At 41.4% G+C, this 19,678-nt stretch overlaps 1 protein-coding gene across 1 annotated transcript; it reads left to right on the top strand.

Annotated features, from left to right (window-relative positions):
• The first annotated feature begins 847 nt into the window (after positions 1 to 847).
• Positions 848 to 13,685, top strand: wnt7aa (wingless-type MMTV integration site family, member 7Aa). The gene is made up of 4 exons (XM_020632732.3): positions 848 to 1,387; positions 1,772 to 1,998; positions 4,770 to 5,041; positions 11,783 to 13,685. The coding sequence occupies exons 1-4, from the start codon at positions 1,317 to 1,319 to the stop codon at positions 12,260 to 12,262; spliced, it is 1,050 nt and encodes a 349-aa protein (XP_020488388.1). The 5' UTR covers positions 848 to 1,316; the 3' UTR covers positions 12,263 to 13,685.
• The last annotated feature ends 5,993 nt before the right edge of the window (positions 13,686 to 19,678 follow it).

Raw genomic sequence — 19,678 nt, 5'->3', positions numbered from 1 at the left:
CCAGTAGTTACGTAGTTACACAATTCTGCTGGCAGGTGGTGCTGTAGTCTTTTTACTTCCTTCCATGGACTGAAGACATGAAGACTTTGAATCACTAAAGAAGAAATCAAATGATGAGTTTAAGGTTTGACCTTGACTTCAAGTTTAAGATACCAACACTTACACTTTGACTTCTTTAAATGACATAATGTAAATAAAAAAAAAAACATATGGTTCCTATTTGTTTCCAGTTTTTTCATACAGCCCAAATATATTTTATGGTTCCTTTTTTTTGTTCTCCAAATGAGCTAACATCTTAAATGGGCAGGAAATAACTATACTAAACTTTATTATAGCATTAACATCAAATAATTCAGATGCAGATCTGTTGGTCATGAAAGTGATGTGTTTTCCCCCCAGAAATAAAATTAGCAGCAAACTGAAAACATTCAAAAGTGAACAAAGTATATAAAAGAAAGTATAAACAATTCAAAGCACTCAATGTATCATTAATAGTTAAATAAACCAACTCAGTATGCAGAATTAAATCTCCTAATTTAAGCTTTTTAAACTATGAGAATCACATTTCAAGAGCAGTGACGGCTAACTTCTAGACGTCCTGGTAGTGGGATGAAAGAATAACATTATTCTCCTGTTTAATGATAAAACTCAGAATACCAACAGGTACCTTCAAAACGGCACTGCGCGCCGCGATGGTTGATTGGAGCGCATCACTAAAGATGAGATGTGAACGAGGCCTTAAAAAAAAAGATGACAGTGAATGTGTGGGAGGGGCTTATGTTGCTAGGGAATAAATGAAAAGGGTTGATAGGTGGTTGTCTGTCTGACATTAAGTGAGCACGGATGGATGTCCGGTCCAACAATGGAGATGTGCAGGCTGCAGCAGTGAACGAGTGTCAGGCAGGAGGACAGATGAGCTGAGCGTGTACCTGCAGGCTGAGAGAGTGTGAGCGACTCAGAGGCAAGATCCTCTGCAGAACACGCCCTTATAGAAAAGGTATACACACACACACACACACACACACACACACACACACACACACACACACACACACACACACACACACACACACACACCGAGCCTGATCATTGAGGAGCTGCTTACCTGGAAAACAAACAGCCCCAATGCTCCCGCACAGGCTCACACCACCGGACAGCTACCAAATGAAAAACCAGGACGAGTTGTTTTCCACAAACTTTGGTTTGGCTCGAGGAGTTTTATTCCCGCGTGCAGCCCGGAACACCTGGACGGCTCGCGGGGCTCGGTAGAGAAAATCCCGGCTGGTTGTTGCAGCAGCAGAGAGCATTGATCCACCATGAGTAGGAAGACACGGCGCTGGATTTTCCATTTTTTCCTCTGCCTGGGAATTGTATACTTGAAAATCGGGTGAGTTTTTTTTTTTTTTTTTGGGGGGGGGGAGGATGTCCTTGAAGTTGTTCATGCAGTTTGTTTTCACAGGGGAAACAAAGATTTTTAATTTAATCCAGGAAATATGTTGCTGATGGAAGAAAATTTGGAATTTCAAAATATGATCCCATCCAATGCCAGACTGCAGAACAGTAGAGGAAAAAAACATTTTGCATCATACAAATGCATTTTACCTTTTACATTCATTTTAAAGGGAGCTGTTATGTTAGAATAAACCTAATTATGCACCCTCAATCTTAATTTACTCTTAATTAGCATAAAAAAGCCTAACCTGAAGAACCTCACTTTCAAAATTGTATTTTTTTATTTTTATTTTTTAAAATGATGTCCTCTTCTCCGCAGGGGTCTGTCATCGGTGGTCGCGCTGGGAGCGAGCATCATCTGTAATAAGATCCCCGGCTTGGCTCCTCGTCAGCGGACTATCTGTCAGAGCCGACCCGACGCGATCATCGTGATCGGAGAGGGGGTTCAGATGGGGATCAATGAGTGTCAGTTTCAGTTCAGACACGGCCGCTGGAACTGCTCGGCCCTGGGGGAGAGGACCGCGTTCGGGAAAGAGCTCAGAGTGGGTATGTTGCACCTTGATTTCTTTTCATGTTTCCACGCACTGAAACCATCGATTGTTTACGCTATATGACTGTCTCATTGGATAAGTCTCATTCTGTGGGATGTGTTTGAGTTAATCTGCTGCACATTGACTAATATTTCTACAAAGAGTCTCTATAAGAGCATTTGAGAGATGACTGCACATGATCAGGAGTCAGAATTGTGTTGTTTAACTAGAAAGCTAATATTCAAGTCTTGCATTTAGCTCCACTTCAAACCTTGAGGTCTTCTTCCAGAGAGCTGACATTGTTGAGACATGTCAGCATGCCTTGATCTTCATAGTTACAGAGCCCACAAGATTGTTTTTTTTTTTTTTTTTTACTAATAAAATAGTTATTACTTAGAAATAATATGGTTCATATTTACATGCCTGCATAATGGTACAGCAGTGGCTTTTATAATTGCGTGTTGCTTTGCACTCACAACAGAAGCAGCACCTTGTCTTCATTTTGTATGTTTATTTTTTATTTTTTGCTGCCTTGAATTGAAAAAGAAGTCGGCTTCAAGGAAGTCGTTGACTTTTCTTTTTGGGGAAAACTGCTTGTATAAAAAAGATTTCCCTCGTGGTATAAGACCTCTGACACTTTGACTAAAGTCTGCCATTCTGATGCTCTGACTCGGTGCATCTGGTCTCTGTGGGGGGGGGGGGGGGACTCAGATTTGATCTTGTGTTGTGGAATTAGTCTTGAGGCAATGCTTGCTTCAAAAAACAGGACAGCGGAAACAATCAGAGGATCCCGTTTAAACGCACGCTGTGTTGTCATTTAAGTCCATCCTGCATCTCTGACGCAGAGCCAGGATGTCATCCATACCTTTGATTGTCTTGAAGGGTTCCAGCTTACACCCTGTGCATCCTGAGCCTTTGATTTATATCGATTGCTGCCCCGTGCATGGCTGATTAATATTGTCATATTTAGCACTAGATTGATGATTTAAAATCTGAGATGTGAAATCTGAATGATCCAGCTTGCTTTACCAGTTTAAAGAACTCAGTCGCACACGGTTAAAAGCTGCAGGATATATATTGTTTGCCGTGAGGATGAGCGTGCCTGTTTGTCTTATAAGTCAGTAGAAGTTGTGCATAAGCTTCTTGGGCTTACTCTTCATAAAGTGGCCTCTGATTCTGAATTAAAGGCATTGTCATATTTACTATAACTCAAGTGGTGTTCATTATGATCGTGCACTGCAGCTGTACGTCTTTTTCTTTAGGTTGCTTTGTATCATGTAGAGCTACACCCCTCTCTGCAGCTTTTAACCACCTCCATGTATGTTCATAAAATACTTTTCTCCCAAAAGTTTCAAGTTCAGACAAGTACTTTCTTCTAGGTTTACCAATATACCTCCAGGTTCTGCAGATTTGGCAGGGCACCTTATATGTAGAATGATTATTTTTTTTTACCGCAGCTCCAGGAAACAGCTCCACTTCTTATGATTAACTTTCGGATAAAACAGAGCCCATTCCATCATTGCACAATTCAGATTTTTTTTTTTTTTGTTGCGTGTGTGTGTGTGCCAAAATTAGAGGAAGAATCAGGCCGAGGTCCAGGAGACAGCAGGTCAGCTCGAGTGCTTGCTCAGGTCCAGCTGCACAGAGTCTGTCTGAACCCATTGTCTTGTTGCAGCAGACTGGAACACTGATAGCTGTCAGAATACATAAATCTGAGATTCCCGTTGGCAGTGACGCAGCAATGTACAGTATTTTGGCAGAGTGATCTAGTATCCTCCCCACCCACAAAGCTGGCTACTTTAAGGATCTCATAGTGGGTAAGAGCTCAACATTACTGGCTGTATCACAGAGTCGGTCCTTTATTCAGGGTTTACACGTCTGCTAATAGGAGGCTCATTGTTTGGTTTTTGTCTACTCTGCACTTTTTTAGAATCTCTAAAAAAAAAAGCATGATGACAGAAAAGATAACATCCACTTGTTGCAGCAAAGCTCGTCAGTTGCACATAAACTTCAGAGTTTGACGGAGTACGATGATCCCAGATGTTAAAATAAAAAGACGTTTGTGTGGCAGTTTAATCGTTTAAGATGATGACTTTATTGGAGTGAAGTTTTTTGTTTTTTTTGCAACTTATGAAATTTTTTTTGGAAGATTTTCCACATGCGCTCCAACAGGAATGATCTCCTTTTTTTTTTTTTTTTTTTAATTAAAAAATCACAGTTGACCTGAAGCACTCAGATTTATGGGGTGGAAATCCATCTATGTAGGGAGGCTCTGCATGCCTCTCAGAATCACCTCCACAGGGTGGATCCCAGATTGACAGTTGCTGGGACAATGGCCAAAAGTGATGCTTTTACCATTTCACTTTCTCACACTCAATGGTCACTAAAATCATCTTTTTCCATCCAATCATACTCCGTTAAATGACTCTTAAATTGGTACATTTATCAAACGACGTCACGATCCTGCAGGGGTTTTAATCAGTATTAATCACCGGGACAATCAAACTGTCTTGCTTCCCAAAGAAGTGTCTCCTTCAGGAGGCTTTTTTTTTTTTTATCCTTTTCCATTGCACACTGCTCCATTATATAAGATTCAATCTATCCTGAGGTTTATCTGTTTTGAAAGAGCTTGATGAATGAATTGGACTTGGCTTGACTCGTGTATTTTATGATTTGGTTTGAGGCAGATATGCCAGGTATGTAAGGAGGCTTGACAGAGCCTGAAATAGTGAACACTCATAGCCTGCAATTGTGAGTAAAGACGTCTTTTTTTTTTTTTAATCGCAGGCAGTAAGGAGGCTGCGTTCACCTACGCCATCATCGCTGCTGGAGTCGCCCATGCGGTCACTGCGGCCTGTACGCAGGGAAGCCTCAGCGGCTGCGGCTGCGACAAGGAGAAGCAGGGTTTCTACAACCAGGAGGAAGGCTGGAAGTGGGGCGGCTGCTCTGCGGACGTCCACTACGGCCTGGGGTTCTCCAAAGTGTTTGTGGATGCACGGGAGATCAAGCAGAATGCCAGGACGCTCATGAACTTACACAACAATGAAGTGGGACGCAAGGTAGGTTTGTGCGAAATAGCATCTGATGCAACAGAAAAAACAGAACATCCACTCTTATATATTCCATCACATGGACAGATAGAAGACATACAGACAATTTATTATGATGTGCAGCCAACATTGTTGAATGCAAAAAAAAAATCACAGTGGAGTGTGAGTACCATAGACTGATTATCAAGCTCTCCCATCATGCACTGCTCCCTGAAGGAGTCTGTAGACTGTCACAGAGGGATGCACTGACCTAAACTGTTTAAGCAGAAATACAGATTTTCTTTTTTACTTTTAACCAGCGATTGTTGTTTATTGGGTTTGTGTGACGCACACATGTTCAGTATGACACATCGGTTGATCCGTGTGGCTCACATGTCAAGCTCAGTGGTAGGTACGATCGCCTGTGGATGTGAAAGCAGAGAGAGTCTCAGACATTATCAAAGCTTATTGTGCGCATATGAAGAAGTAGGGGACCCCGGCTTCAAGTGTGTATTACAGTGCAGGAGCCTCGTCCCATCCAGTGCGCATATTAGTCAGTCCTCGGTCCGTAACAGGCGTCCATGAGCAGTGGTTGACCTGAGGTTGTTGGCTGTTCCCACCGCAGGGGCCGCTGTGGCTCAGTGGTAGAGTATGTCATCCCTCATCTGGAAGGTCGAGGGTTTGATCCTCAGCTCCTGCAGCCACATGTCGGATGCAAGACACTTACCCAAGTTGCTCTCACTGATTCTTTGGCAGTGTGTAAATGTGTGTGAATGGATACACACTGCTTGAAGGACTTTTGCTCCGTACTTGGGAAAGGATCCAACCACTAGGCAATCACCCCAGAGCCAAGTGTTTTTTTTTTTTTTAAACTTGTTTTAGAGTAATTGAATTGGACAGATAAATAAGAACAAAGAAATGTTGGGAAATCATCAGTCGGACCCTCCAGACATTTAGAAACAGGAATAAGGTAGAGTCAAGACGATCCCATGTCTGACAGGATACACGGCGAGGTAGACCCGGTTCAGTGACCATATGAGAGTGCATTTTCAGGAATCTGATGTTGTTTACTAGTGAAAAGACGAAGGGAGCCTAATGGCGGATCAATAGAAACTGCAGGACTGTCCACAAAGTGGCCCCTCAAGAAAGCAATATATTGAAAAAGCCGCAGCAGCAGGCACATAATGGATCAGTGAGGATCTGACATAAACTCGTCTGGATACTGCGCTGCTCCTTATCATGGATTCGGTTTTCAGTCAGACTTCAAAGGCTGATGAGAATGAGAAACAAAAAAAAAGCATTTATTTTATGAACGAAACACATAATGCAGTTTCCTCCTCGTTATCTACTAACCACCAAGGAGCTCTCTGCTAATCTTAGCAGCAGTCCATCCTCAGCTCCTGCAGCAACATGTCCGATGTTTCCTTTGGCAAGACGCTTAACCTCGAATTGCTCCCGCTGCTTCGTCAGCAGCGTATGAATGGGATTAGTTACTTCTGATAGACACTTTACATGGCAGCCTCTACCATCAGTGTGTGAATGTGTAGGTGTGACCTGCGGTGTCAAAACGCTTTGAGTAGTCTGAAGACTAGAAAACAGCTATACAAGTCCATGTACCTAAATTAAAGGCAGTAGTATAAATAACAAACAGCTCTTTAAAGGCAGTGCTGGGCTGTTATGTGATATCAGATCTTTGTTTTGGTGAGAAGAAAAGCCAATACTGCAGAGGACCTGTTGTTATGGATCTGCAGTGAAAGATCAAATGGCATGCTATTAAAACACCATGTAGGGATATTATTGAAAAGAAATGCTGCTTATATGTTTTGACAAGTGCCTGTTAAATTGTGAACGTGGTTTTGATGGGAATTGAGAATAACTCTAAGATATGTAACGACAGGTGTCTGATTTGTACATTGGGGGGGGAAATCGAAATCGATACAGCAAAGTATTGCGATATTTTGCGTGGCAATATTATATATAAATAGTATGGATATTTTTATTATATTAAAAGCAAATATATATTTTTAATGTTTAATTGCTGAAGGGATGGCACAACTCATTTTGAACAAGTTGCATTGTTAAAAATGTCTGCAGTTGTTCAGCCGTCCGTGCATGTTTGTGTTCATTTCAGTTTGATCAGACTGAAATACAAACAGTTCAGATTGTGAGACACATGCAGACTTTTAAAGGGTTTGACTTTCATCACAGTGTTGGTCAGTCGGTGGGCTTGACTCCCGAAATTAAAAGACTAAAGTGAGATGTTGATTTAGTTTAATTTTGTGGACATCATGTGCAGTTAAAAAAGTTCAATCAAATGCAATTCAGCATATCGCAAAATGTTTAAAATAGAAATAATTTTGTACCTTGACTGCAGTGGGACAGTTTTGAAACAACCTTGAGATAAATGACTGAATGGATGTCATGTTTTGAACGACTGGAAACCCTTGCATATTCAAAAGGATGGATTTGTTAATGAAAGGTCAAAAACTGAACTGTGAGTAAAACTGACTTGAGCTGGCTCCTTGCCTTTAAATCATTTTATTGAGCTGTTATTCCTTTCCAGGACTAAGGGACAAAATAACACGTGATTCATCATGATTTAAAAAAAATGCATTCATTTATTTGATTGCATAATAAAATAAACTTTAAAGAGCTGTCAGGTGTAATATAACTACGACTATGTGTGTGCTTTCAATTGTAGCTAACTGTGGCTACATTGGAGAGGGTCATTTATAGACCAGTTGAGATTGATTTGTGAGGTTCAATTGGAGGACACAGACAACTTTTTGGCGCTAGATGGATTTATTTGATAATTTGTTTGCAAACCTGAGACATGACTTAGAGGTTAGATGACTGTTCACCGGGTGAAGCTTCTAAACATGAGACGACGACACGGACAATAACACAGCCTAAGGTTACGTCGCAATCTGAAAAATATCTTGGCTTCATCCTCCACCTTCCTCTTCCTCTTAGCCTCAGCCTTTGTATCAAACCATACAGAGACGGGCTACCTGGCTTCTTTTTAAAAAGTAAGGCGTCTAGTGCTGTGAAGCCTTCCGCACCATTCACGAGATGACCTCGAATCGCTGCCAAAGTTACATAGTGCAGTTAACAGGTGATCGGGCCGCACTGTGAGTAAGTGAGAGACGCCATTCTCTCTGTTAAAAAATGATTGCGCTATTAAAACGACCTTTGAAGCTACTGTCGAAAGATGGAAAAGTCACATTATTTCAGAGCCTAATTCTCCTCTTTATAATAAAAAAACAGATGATTCTAGCCGTGGATAGAGACGAGGAAATCAGCAGAAAGTATCATCTACAAGTTCCTCTATCGTTTCCCTTTGTGTGAATTCTTTCATGTGCACTACTTTCTGTTAGCGGAATCTACATCAAAGTGTGTGTGTGAGGACTCTCATCCGTCGGCGTTCAGCTTCAGGGGGGAAAATCTTCATAATTGAGGTCTGGCATCAGTCAGAAAGTGATACAGTGTGTGAATCTTTTAATATACACTTACTAAACTGATACCTCTGTAATTATTGTAGTACGGCTTTCATGTCAAATCGGAGATGATGTCAGTGTGTGTTTTGAGTGCCAACCTTTAGATTCCTTGAGAAGAATAAACAATAGTGTAAAAGGTGCCACGGGAGGCTTACAGGGGTTCTGTTAGACAAACAATGGCGGCTTCGTTGGCATTTCACTTCACTGAACTCCGTGAATTAAATGTTTGTCGGGTCTGGGGGGCATGACCACGCTAAGCTGGATGCATCCAAAGGCTTTTGACAATTACCCCACGAGACTCCAGAAAGTCTGAGGCCACATCAGAGTGGAATAATTAAAAAGCAGGGTGAGGCTTCTGTAATGCCAGCGAGGGTTCCCACTCAGCGAGGAGGAGGAGGAGGAGGAAGGAGGTTAAGCTGATGTCATTCAGCCGGAGGCACACAGAGAATACCCCGGCCGCTTTGCCAAACACACCGAAAGGTTCCACTCTAACCCTGAAAAGGCCTTTCACCACTGCCAGTCTGCTCGCTGTAAACGCCTTAATGTGGTGACAGAGCGAGCTGTCTCTTCAGTCACAAGAGCTTGTAAATTAACCCAGCTTGTCTGAATAGATCACCGTAAACTGATTTCTTTTTTCACCACAGACACGAAAAGATTTTGTGATCAAACTGCTATTTTCTAAATTAATTTATTGATGTAAATGGTAAATCAGATGATCAGAGTGATCTGCGACACAAATCCAGAATCCTGAGGCGTTTGCAGACTGGAGCTTCTGTTTGAAGCGTCTCTACAGAGAAAGATCAAGATCCTTTTTTTTTTTGTACTAGAAACCACGATGGTGATTGTTTTTTGCAGCAGACAACACAAAAGGGGAGCTGATGTGAAGCTTCTTAATGGTTCTTTTAGAAATGTTCTCAGGTCTGTAACCTTTACAGATGATCAATTGTTCCATGCATTTACACTTTGTATGTTTCATGACTCTCCCTGAAACCAAATTTACCTACAGGTACAAATAAAGTATCTCAACCTGAAAAACTCTTAAGAGGCATGGGTACACAAATTGGGGCGGCTGTGGTTCAGTTGGTAGAGTCTTCGTCGAGGGTTCGATCCCCAGCTCCAGCAGCAACATGTCCGATGTGTCCTTGACACAACGCGCTTAACCCCAAGTTGCTCCCGCTGCTTCGTCGGCTGCGTGTGAATGCGTATGAATGGTATTAGTTACTTCTGATGGTCTCACTACATATCAGCCTCTGCCCTCAGTGTGTGAATGTGTAGGTGTGACCTGCAGTTTAAAAGCACTTTGAGTAGTCAGAAGACTAGAAAAGTGCTATACAAGCTCAAGTCCACTTACCGTTTACCGTTTACAATTTGGGTGGAAGTGAGATGTTTCACTTGATAACAAAGCACGGATGAAGTAGACCCACCCACCTTTGAGAAATGGATGAACACGAGATCTACATTTTGGAAAAATTTATATTTTCTATCAGAGAGCAACAAGATAAGTTTTATCGGATATGGACTAAATGCACTGAGTACTTAAAACCTGTACGATCTGACTTTACTTCATTTTATTTGTAAAATGGTGACAACCTGCCCTCTCCATCTTGTTTCGTCTTCTTTGTTTGATGTTTGGACAATCACAAGAAGTAAGCTCCCCGGCTCTATTGTTCATGTGTTGTAGTAAATTAGTAATTTTAAAGAAAGCAATACGGACAAAGACGCTCAGACTTTCTGCGCCCACCTTTCCCCAAGTCCCCAAACAATGGACAGAAAACTTAAAGTGGATCACAGAAGTCTGTAAAGTAGTGAAGGTTTTGTGCATTGGAAGTTATATTTTGCTTTTCAAATAAAAAGGGTAACAAAGTAGATATGAAGTTACAGAGCTTCAGTTTTTGTATGAAGAATCTTTTTCCATGACTGCGGCTCCTCGTCGGAGAACGGGCTCATATACATAGCTAGTAGCCATAGGGTGACGTACTGGAGCAGCTCCGAGGTCTCAGGAATGCTTACATTCATTTGGAATGCTTGAAAACTTTTGTCTCAACCTGTTGAACTATTCATGCAATATGTTAGTATTTCTGTGAACTGGTGTTTCCTACCTGCTCATTATGGAAAGACAGGATCAAACACCCTGAATGAAGCTGTGTGTGGCGTTAGGATTTCTTGAATTGTATCTTTTGAAGTGGTCGAGGAAACATCTTAAGATCTGCACAATTTATCAGGCGATCTGAGATGAAGGTGTGTTAGACCTGTGTTTTTCAAAGTGGGGGTCCCGAGCCCCCCAGGGTGCTAGGGGGTTGGGGAAAGAGGAGGAATGAGGGGTGGGGGGGACGGGTGAAACATAAATAAAAATCAACGAATGACATTATTTGTGACAATAACATTTGAAAATCTGTCTTTTTATGTTATTCATAACTGCATATCAAAACCTATGTGTTCTTTATCGAAGCCAATCTTTCAATTAAAAAATAACACAGGCGCACCAGTGGCCAAGTGGTTAGTTTGCACAACCCATGTACAGATGCTGTAGTCCTCAAAGCGGGCTGCCCAGGTTCGAATCCAACCTGTGGCTCCTTTGACGCATGTCATTCCCTGCTCTCCCTCCCCCCAATTTCCAACTCTATCCACAGTCCTGTCTCTAATAATTAAAAAAAATAGGGTTAGGGTCTCTAACCCTTTAACAGAGGAAAGTAAAGTAAATGCAATGACTATAAAGAGAGAGAGAATTCTACTGACTATTACTGTTATATGAATAACAAGATTATTAGTTGTTGATGAAATGTACAGAAGCCCTTTCACTCCATTTTCCGATGATGAGTAGGTTTCAGGTGTTTTCTCGAATGTTATTCCAGGATAACGACGCTCCTGTGATAATGCCTTAATTGCTTGAGATTTTTAAAAAAAAAAAAGACTGAAATTAAGTCTTTATCACAGCTAAACCAGCGTCATAATGAGATAAAAAGTTGAGAACACATTAAACCAACTGAAATGTACTCGATATAACGGGCATGAGGACTGAAATAAAATGTATCGCATGTCTGCCGAGGCCTTCTGTGGAAATATATTAAGACGATGTTTAATTTTTGATATTTGCCATCTTTAAAGACATTTTTTGTCAGACCCACGAGAGGCGAATGCTATATAGGGTCCTTGGCATTACAAAGTTTGGGCAACCCCGTGTTAGACTGTGTGACTATCAGTGGGACGTTACAAGTTGATCAATTGTAAGTTTTAAAGTTTGCTTCATCTGATTTTTTTTACCTCCTTGTTGTAGGTTCTGGAGAAGGGCATGCGTCTGGAGTGCAAGTGTCACGGTGTGTCAGGATCGTGCACCACCAAGACGTGCTGGACTACCCTCCCCAAGTTCCGTCAGCTGGGATTCATGCTCAAGGACAAGTACAACCACGCCGTGCATGTGGAGCCTGTAAGAGCCAGTCGCAACAAGCGCCCCACCTTCCTGAAGATCAAGAAACCCCATTCCTACCGCAAGCCCATGGACAACGAGCTGGTCTACATCGAGAGGTCGCCCAACTACTGCGAGGCCGACCCTCTGACCGGCAGCATGGGGACACAGGGTCGACTGTGCAACAAAACGGCTCTGCAGCCCAACAGCTGTGACCTGATGTGCTGCGGTCGAGGATATAACACACATCAGTACTCCCGCGTTTGGCAATGCAACTGCAAGTTCCTGTGGTGCTGCTACGTCAAATGCAACACCTGCAGTGAGAGGACAGAGGTGTATACCTGTAAATAGAAATATTTATTGGACGTGACTTCGGACGCACTTTTACACTGGACTTAGTGCGTGTGTTGTTCTTGTACTTAAGAGTTCGCTGTGGCCGATGCACACACGTGGAGTGATTGCCTCGCTCTATTGGCACAAAAAAAATAACTTTGTCAGGCTCTGCTTCCAACATGTGTTGATTATAGTGATGCCAATGGACATCTGCCGTGACACTGGACTTTAAACCTTTGGGCTCGTCCTTTTTGAAATCCAAAAGACACTTCATGCGACAGCCCTGACTTCTCCGCTGGCCTGCTGCTCCTTGAACGATTTTTGTTTTTCTAGAACTAATAATTTATTCAATGAGAAAACTACTGATTCTTCTAAAACATCACTGACGACATAATCCGGTGACGTTTTGTATGTTGGATAAGATTGCCGTTTGTGTCAAATATCGTATGCGCACTTAAAAGGAAAACTAGTTTTTCTCTTACACACTGGAGCTATAAACTGAAATGGTCTGAAACTAACTCAGCTGAATGACACTGCAGCTTTTGTGAATTAAGCCAAGCAAAAAAAAACAAAAAAAAACCTTCAAACTACTGATCCTGGGCTTGGTATGATAGTATTGTTTCCTGTTTCTGCCCCCCCTGCCCCTGTTGGTTTGCTGCTAGTAGCCTTGTAAGGGAGTCTGTCACTAAGCGGCCATATTGACTCTTCAAGCTAGCTTGACGTCATCAGGAGCAAACATGAGCTTCTGGACATTGCCCTTCATTTTGGTTGATAGAATATATTTGATAAAAGATTATTTTTATATGATATTTTTTCTATTTATTTTCGTATCTATATGTAAGATATTTTCCCTTTAGCATTTTTAACTGTACAGTTACTGAGTTTTCCAAAAGGAAATGTCCCGCTGAGGCACGTTTTTGTTTTAAAGATGTGCCTCGTTTCTCAACAGTAGAATACCGTTAATTACACTGAAATGTGCAGTATTGGGATTTTTGAACCATTTCAGTTAGTATTATCACAACTTGCCTTGAGAAAGAGAGTCAAAGTCCTAACGTAACCTCTGAGCTAGCCACTGTCTCACAAACTAGCTTAACTGATCCAGTGCTATCTGTGGTACAAGGTTTCTTTGCTCTGTCTTTTTAAAAATGCTCAATATGTTTTTTTTCTGGTGTACTATCCGTATCGAAGCATAAATGAGTGTATGCTACAGCATTTGCCCATAAAATCTGAACCACTGATAGTTGGAAAGGTAAACAGTGATTTGTTTGTTAGCATACAAAGTGGTTAGCTACTATGAATTCAAAGCAGTGCGCTTCAGTTTCTATGGAAATCTCTGCAGATTTTCAATACAGAAATCGATGTTCATGATTTCTAGGATTATCAGTAAAAGATTTAAGACATCGCTCATGAAATATCTAATCAAATTACCCCCCCCCCCCCCCCCCCCCCAAAAAAAAAGATCAGAGCAAGATATCATTCACAATTTTGATACTCAACAGTGTTTTTTAAGATTTATTTTTGGGCTTTTTGTGCCTTTCTTGGAATGATAGGGCAGTGGATAGAGTTGGAAATCAGGGAGAGAGAGAGAGGGGAATGACATGCTGGAAAGGAGCCACAGGCGGGATTTGAACCTGGGCTGCCCGCTTGGAAGTCTACAGCCTCCATACATGGGGCGCGCGCACTAACCACTGCGACCCAATACTCAACAGTTTTAATTTTCAGTTTTATGGGCATGTTTCAGCTAATACTCATTAAGTGTTCACATTTTATTCCCAGTCACGATACATTAATATAAAAAAGTGAAAGGTGCCTTTACTGGACCTTTTTCTTTTTAAGTGTCATAACAGGATGGTTATAGATAGAACTGCATTGTATCAAGCCTTCATAACAGGTTTTATTTCATGGTTAAAAAACACAAATGTGCCTGAACTGATGAAAGTATATCACCATATTGCGGCAGTGCTCTTAAATCAGAGGTCATTGTTGACCTGTTTCATGTAAAACCACATTGCCTTCTCATTTGTCTTTGGTTAATAAATGTTGTCACAGAAGTAACAGAGGCGTATTTTATTATCATCGGTATTTTCTGAGTCTTATCACAAGGACGGATCCGAGTGAAGGCGGTTTGATTGAGGGGTTGTGGTGCAGAGGGTGTCACATGTGAGGCACACAGTGAGCTGTGGGAGTGAGGAGCTGCCGGCTGATGGATTACTCTGACATCTGCTTCATTCACTCCTCAACAACGTTGCTACAACAACCACACTGTGCCCCCCAAAAATGCTCCTCGTCTCATGGAGAGGCCAGACTGCCCATTAACAAAATGGTAACCATGCAAAACCCAGATAAAATTTGGATGCTATTTATTTTGTGGAAATGGCAAATGGGACGAGAGCGGCGAGGGGGCTTTACAATTGCAAGGGGATGATGTCAAGAAGGATTTCAATCCGGGCAAAAGAAAAGGTCTTAACTCCGAGAATAATCGGAACAAAACATTCCTCGGCTAAACTTTGCCTCAATAGAGTGACGCTCTCAAAAGGCAGCTGGCCAAACAGCCTCGGTTGGAGTAACACCGGCGCTCTGTCACTGAGTACTCGACAACATTATCCGAGTGTCTCACAGTGCGCTGGCTTGTTGCATGCTTCACTTTTTTTTCCCCCATCAGAGAAGCTTCCAGCTAATTCTGTCAACATTTAGTCGAAACATAACGTACAGCCAAAGATGGAGACCTGATACCTAAAGTTGCTCAAATATTATGTTATTGTTTCTTAATGGAAATTCTTCTTCTGCACTAAAACAAATCTTTGGCTGTCTGAAAATGAAAGTTAATTCTTGACCTTGGATTTAACCGCAGATGCACCTTGGTATTTCCATAATATACCACAACATGATCAATAATCTACGGAGCCCCTCTGGTGACATTGGTGCAAATTGTATAATTTGTGCCCACAAAATAATATTTTGAGGCCACAAAATAATAAAACAGTCGGCATCAAGGGCAACACCCACAAAACATCATATCCGGTCAGCACTGAGGGGAAACGTAAACAAACCGCTAGGCACAGTGCTGAAGGACTGCTGTATGCCCTTCGTCACTACAAATAAACTGAAAAATCTAAATCCAAGGTTTTATATTTTACCCAACCGAAGCACAGAGCTAAGTAGGAAAGATGGGAGGCGGAAGGACGAGCGTAGTCGCCAGTTGGATCCAAAATTCAAATGTGTATGTCTGTATTCAGCACTGCAGTAGTACATTGTTTGCAGTAGTATTTGTTTTAAAACAAATTGTTGTCTCAAGACATGAAACAGACATTGTGGTGAGACTTGGTAAAATGGTGTTAGTCCTCCTCCAGTATCACACAGACCTCTGTCGACCAATCATCCTGCGCCTGTTAAATTGTTAAAGCTATCCTCTCGTTCGCTGTCTGTCACTTTGATTGTTGTGACCTTCCTCCACCTAAATGTCCAGGTTCAGCTCTTTAGAAGTCTACTCCTCACCACCACCAGGGTCAAGACTACATTTTCGGGTGCCAAAAGTTTCCGCAGTGCCAGGTTCTGTTGAGCCTGAGCCCATTGTTCAGCCTGCAGCCAGAATGTAATCACAGACTTTGCGGTTAGAAAATCTTGTTTTTATCATATCGTGATATTAACGCATATGCAATTAATCGCTCGGCATTAATCAGAAGTAACTAATCCCATTCATACGCCACAGATGAAGCAGCCAAGGACACATTGTACATGTAGCTGCAGGAGGTGGGGATTGAACCCCCGACCTTCCCGATGGAAGACGACTGACTCTACCAACTGAGCCATAGCTTTAATTCAAATGAAAGGTTCAATAATGGCAAACAAAAAACAATCAAATTAGATTTACCTTCTCAAGGAAATAAGGATAAATCAATCGATCAATCTTTATGATATAGTGCCAATTCATAACAAGTGTTATCTCGAGACACTTTACAAAAAGCAGGTTAAAGACCTTACTGAAGTAATTAGGATAATAAAGTACTCAGGATGAACTGATTTAGACCAGATATGAAAAAGAATAATAGAAAAACCCATGTGAAGGTCAATAGAATGATTGCAAGAGAGTGCAGTCTTTAAATAAGCAGTGAATTCAACCTAACTAACGAATGACAGAATGCAACCAACAACCAATCAAGGTAAAGGAGAAGAAAGGAGAAACCAGGAAGGAAACTGAAGGAAGTGAGGTAAGTGAAGAAGGAAAGTGAAAGGTAACAAAATAATGATCTTTACTACAATTAGAGTAAACTTTTTTTTTTAACCTTTTCTAAAAACAGAACAAACTTTGGCTTAAACAGGCGCTAAAGGTTGTAAGTCAGAGCGCGGCACAGACTTGTCTTCTACAGGCCTCGCTCTGTGAAAAACCACATACCCGAGAAAGATCCTTGCAGCACTAATGAACTGCTTCGTGGTGTTTTTCCTGTAAACATGGCTCATCACTGCCAAGGTCGCAGAAGTTTAAAGCCCTCGCTCGCTTATAAAGGAGTCTGGAACGGCTGGTGCTAACCTTGCTGGGACTGTCTGCGTGTGGTGCACCTGTGAACACCTGCCTTGAAGCAGTGGTCCAGAAGTTATGACTTAACGCAATGTATGCCAGCCTTCTGACATGAGCAGGCTGCTAAAACCGAGACTGCCTCATCCCATTGTTTGTTCTTGAAGCTGCCAATACGCCACCCAGACTTCTTCTGTTTATAATCCAGAGTCAACGTGGTGTTTGTGAGCTTACATCTTAATATAGAACTTTACAGATCAGCTCTTTCAGCATGAACGCTGACAAGTTAGTGCTTCACTGCAAACAACACTGGAAGCTGTCATGCTTGGCTTGTGCAGGAGAGATTCTCTGACAGAGCGTTGATTATTTAAGACAGCGGCTGCTTAATAACTATCATTACAGCAGCTCCTCGAGAGCGACGGCCAATCAGGGTCCAAACAGAAACCTCCTCATTGCCAACAATGACGTCGCAGCTGAGGAATGAGCGAGAAACAAGGTACACATAATTTGGAATACCAAAGGTTTTAATTGAAGAATGCATAAATCAAACATTTCATATCGCCTTAACTGCATCAACATAAATCATCATTTGGCTCTGAAGTGATTGAATAATGAATGATGTGTTATTTGTTGTTTGAAATAGGCCAAGGTTACGGCACGCCAGGTAATGATAAATCCATAGCCTCGAGCTTAAACTCTGCAGCTGTAAAATATTTTAAGCCCTGAAATGTAACAGCAAATTCAATAAAGTTGTTTGTTAAGGTGCACATTGCTAGAAACATTTCTGCAGGTATCTCTCTTGGCTTTAATCTCTGCAGACAGTTTTGTTATCATTTGATGAGCTTTTAAGATATCCATCTCTGAGATGAAGCCTCAGCCACAATATAATAGGCGAAAGCATCTTTCTGTGTGTGTGGCTTGGAACGGCATGGATTTTTTTTTTAACTGATTAGAATTTGTTTCACAGTTAGTTGTAGTAGGCCTCATGTCAACCTAGCATTTCCTGGCTGTGCACGCTGGAACGATTGCATGAAGCGTTTGTGCGCTTAGAAGGCAAATACTTCAAGTTGCAAGTCTGTCCTGTCTCTATGACAACAGTCTGTTGACAATGGCCGCTGTATGATCGATACTGCTCTGTTGCTTTTTACTGTATGTCTTATATTTCAGATCGTTTTTTAATTCCAGCAGATATGGAGCAATGGAGAAAAGAGAATATGTGTACAAGTTACCATCCATAAGTGGTAAAAATATGGGGAATATCACACATGTGGAAAAGAGCATCAACAACGCCTTTCTGCAAAGTTGAAAGATTGTCAACTTGAAGCACATGGAAAAACACACTCTCATTGAAAGAAAAATCAAAATAGTCACTGTCACTCAGGAAAAAAAACACTAAGTGGACACGAGGCCTTTGAAAGTTTTTTTTTTAAACTATATTTCGATTTGTCTGTCTACAGTCAGTATATCTAAAAAAAGGCGTAAAAAAACCCCAAATAAATCTTTAAAAACAAAAAGAATGGGCTATGCACAAACTCTTTAAGTTAAATCATTTACATTTCTACTGTCCATTGTCAAAGGTTGATGAGATGTATCTGCACTTTCCTTTTTCGCACTTGAACTTCAGACATTTTTATGTGCACATGAGATGTTTGAACAAACAGCAGGGACTGTTGCCAGAATCTGTTTGATGCCAAAATAGAGCTGTGAACCTGGTGGATCATGACAGAAATAGGATAATGATGCTCTATTGAATTGGCACACACCAGACAACAATAAAACCCACAATCAAGCACATTAAAACACACACACTTTAACAGTGTTGTTACGTATTAATGGGGATTCCTGCTCTTTTTTTAGTGAGTCAGATCATCTCGACTCGGCTCAGCAATGACGCCTCAAAATGTCTCTCCTCCGTCCTGGCGTCTCCTGGTTTTCTCCAGATGTTAGCTATGTTTAATACTTTGTGCAAATGTTGACCAAATTTCTAGAAAAATGTAAATATACAGACACAGTGTTCAGACACATTTTAACCTTTAAAGACGAGGGCACGATGTGTGATGTAATTACAGGACTGTCATTCAGACTTTTTGCAGATATAAGCAATTTTTTAAAACATGATGGAAATATTTTTGTTAAATGTAATAATTTGAGAAGCTTCATAGAGTTCATCACTCCACTCAGTGGGTCTCTGTGGCACATACACAATCTAATTAAACAGTATATTTTTTCCACTGAGACTTACACACAGTGATAAAGTGACATCTCATTTGTGTTACACCATGATGGTACATTTTCTATCGATCTACCAAACACAAGTGGACCAAACCTGTAGTGGGTGTGGATTGATCGGAATAGATTATGGATCAGCTGTGATCCGTTCCTCAACTAGCTGAGACACAACCGATTTCAAAGTGGCGGAGGCATTTTCTATGATAATTTCCAGTTCAACATCAGACTGCTGCTGCTCTGCGTCTATATGCTGATATCTCGAAGCACTTTTCCTCTTGGTGAGAAATATCGTTAACGTTTGTATTTCCTGAGATCTCGTGGCACAAGCTGTTTTCAGGTTTCATTCTGGGTTTTCAGTACTAGAAAGGTGTTTCACTTACAATCAGGGTAGATCACCATGGAAACCTGCTCTGGAGCAGGTTATGTTTAGGAAAACCTACAGTTTACCACATAACCTGTGCGTGCTGTCAGCGCAACGGTGTTGATCAACGTTCACCGTCCCTCTTCAAATAAATAAAATGTTCTCCACATCAGTGACGATGGTCAGAACCGCTGCTTCAAGACAGTTCAACCATGTCATCTTTATTATATCAGAAGAAGACCAAAAGGGAAGTTGAAAAAGACTAGTGAAGACTTGATCCAGAACAGCTTTTGTGACCCCAACAGTCATTTTACCAAGCAGCTGGTAAGGC

The sequence above is a fragment of the Labrus bergylta genome, chromosome 5 (genome assembly GCF_963930695.1).
Source record: "Labrus bergylta chromosome 5, fLabBer1.1, whole genome shotgun sequence".
In the NCBI taxonomy this organism is placed as follows: Eukaryota; Metazoa; Chordata; class Actinopteri; order Labriformes; family Labridae; genus Labrus; species Labrus bergylta.
The sequence above is the reverse complement of the archived record's forward strand: the minus strand, read 5'-3'. Positions and strand labels throughout refer to the sequence as shown.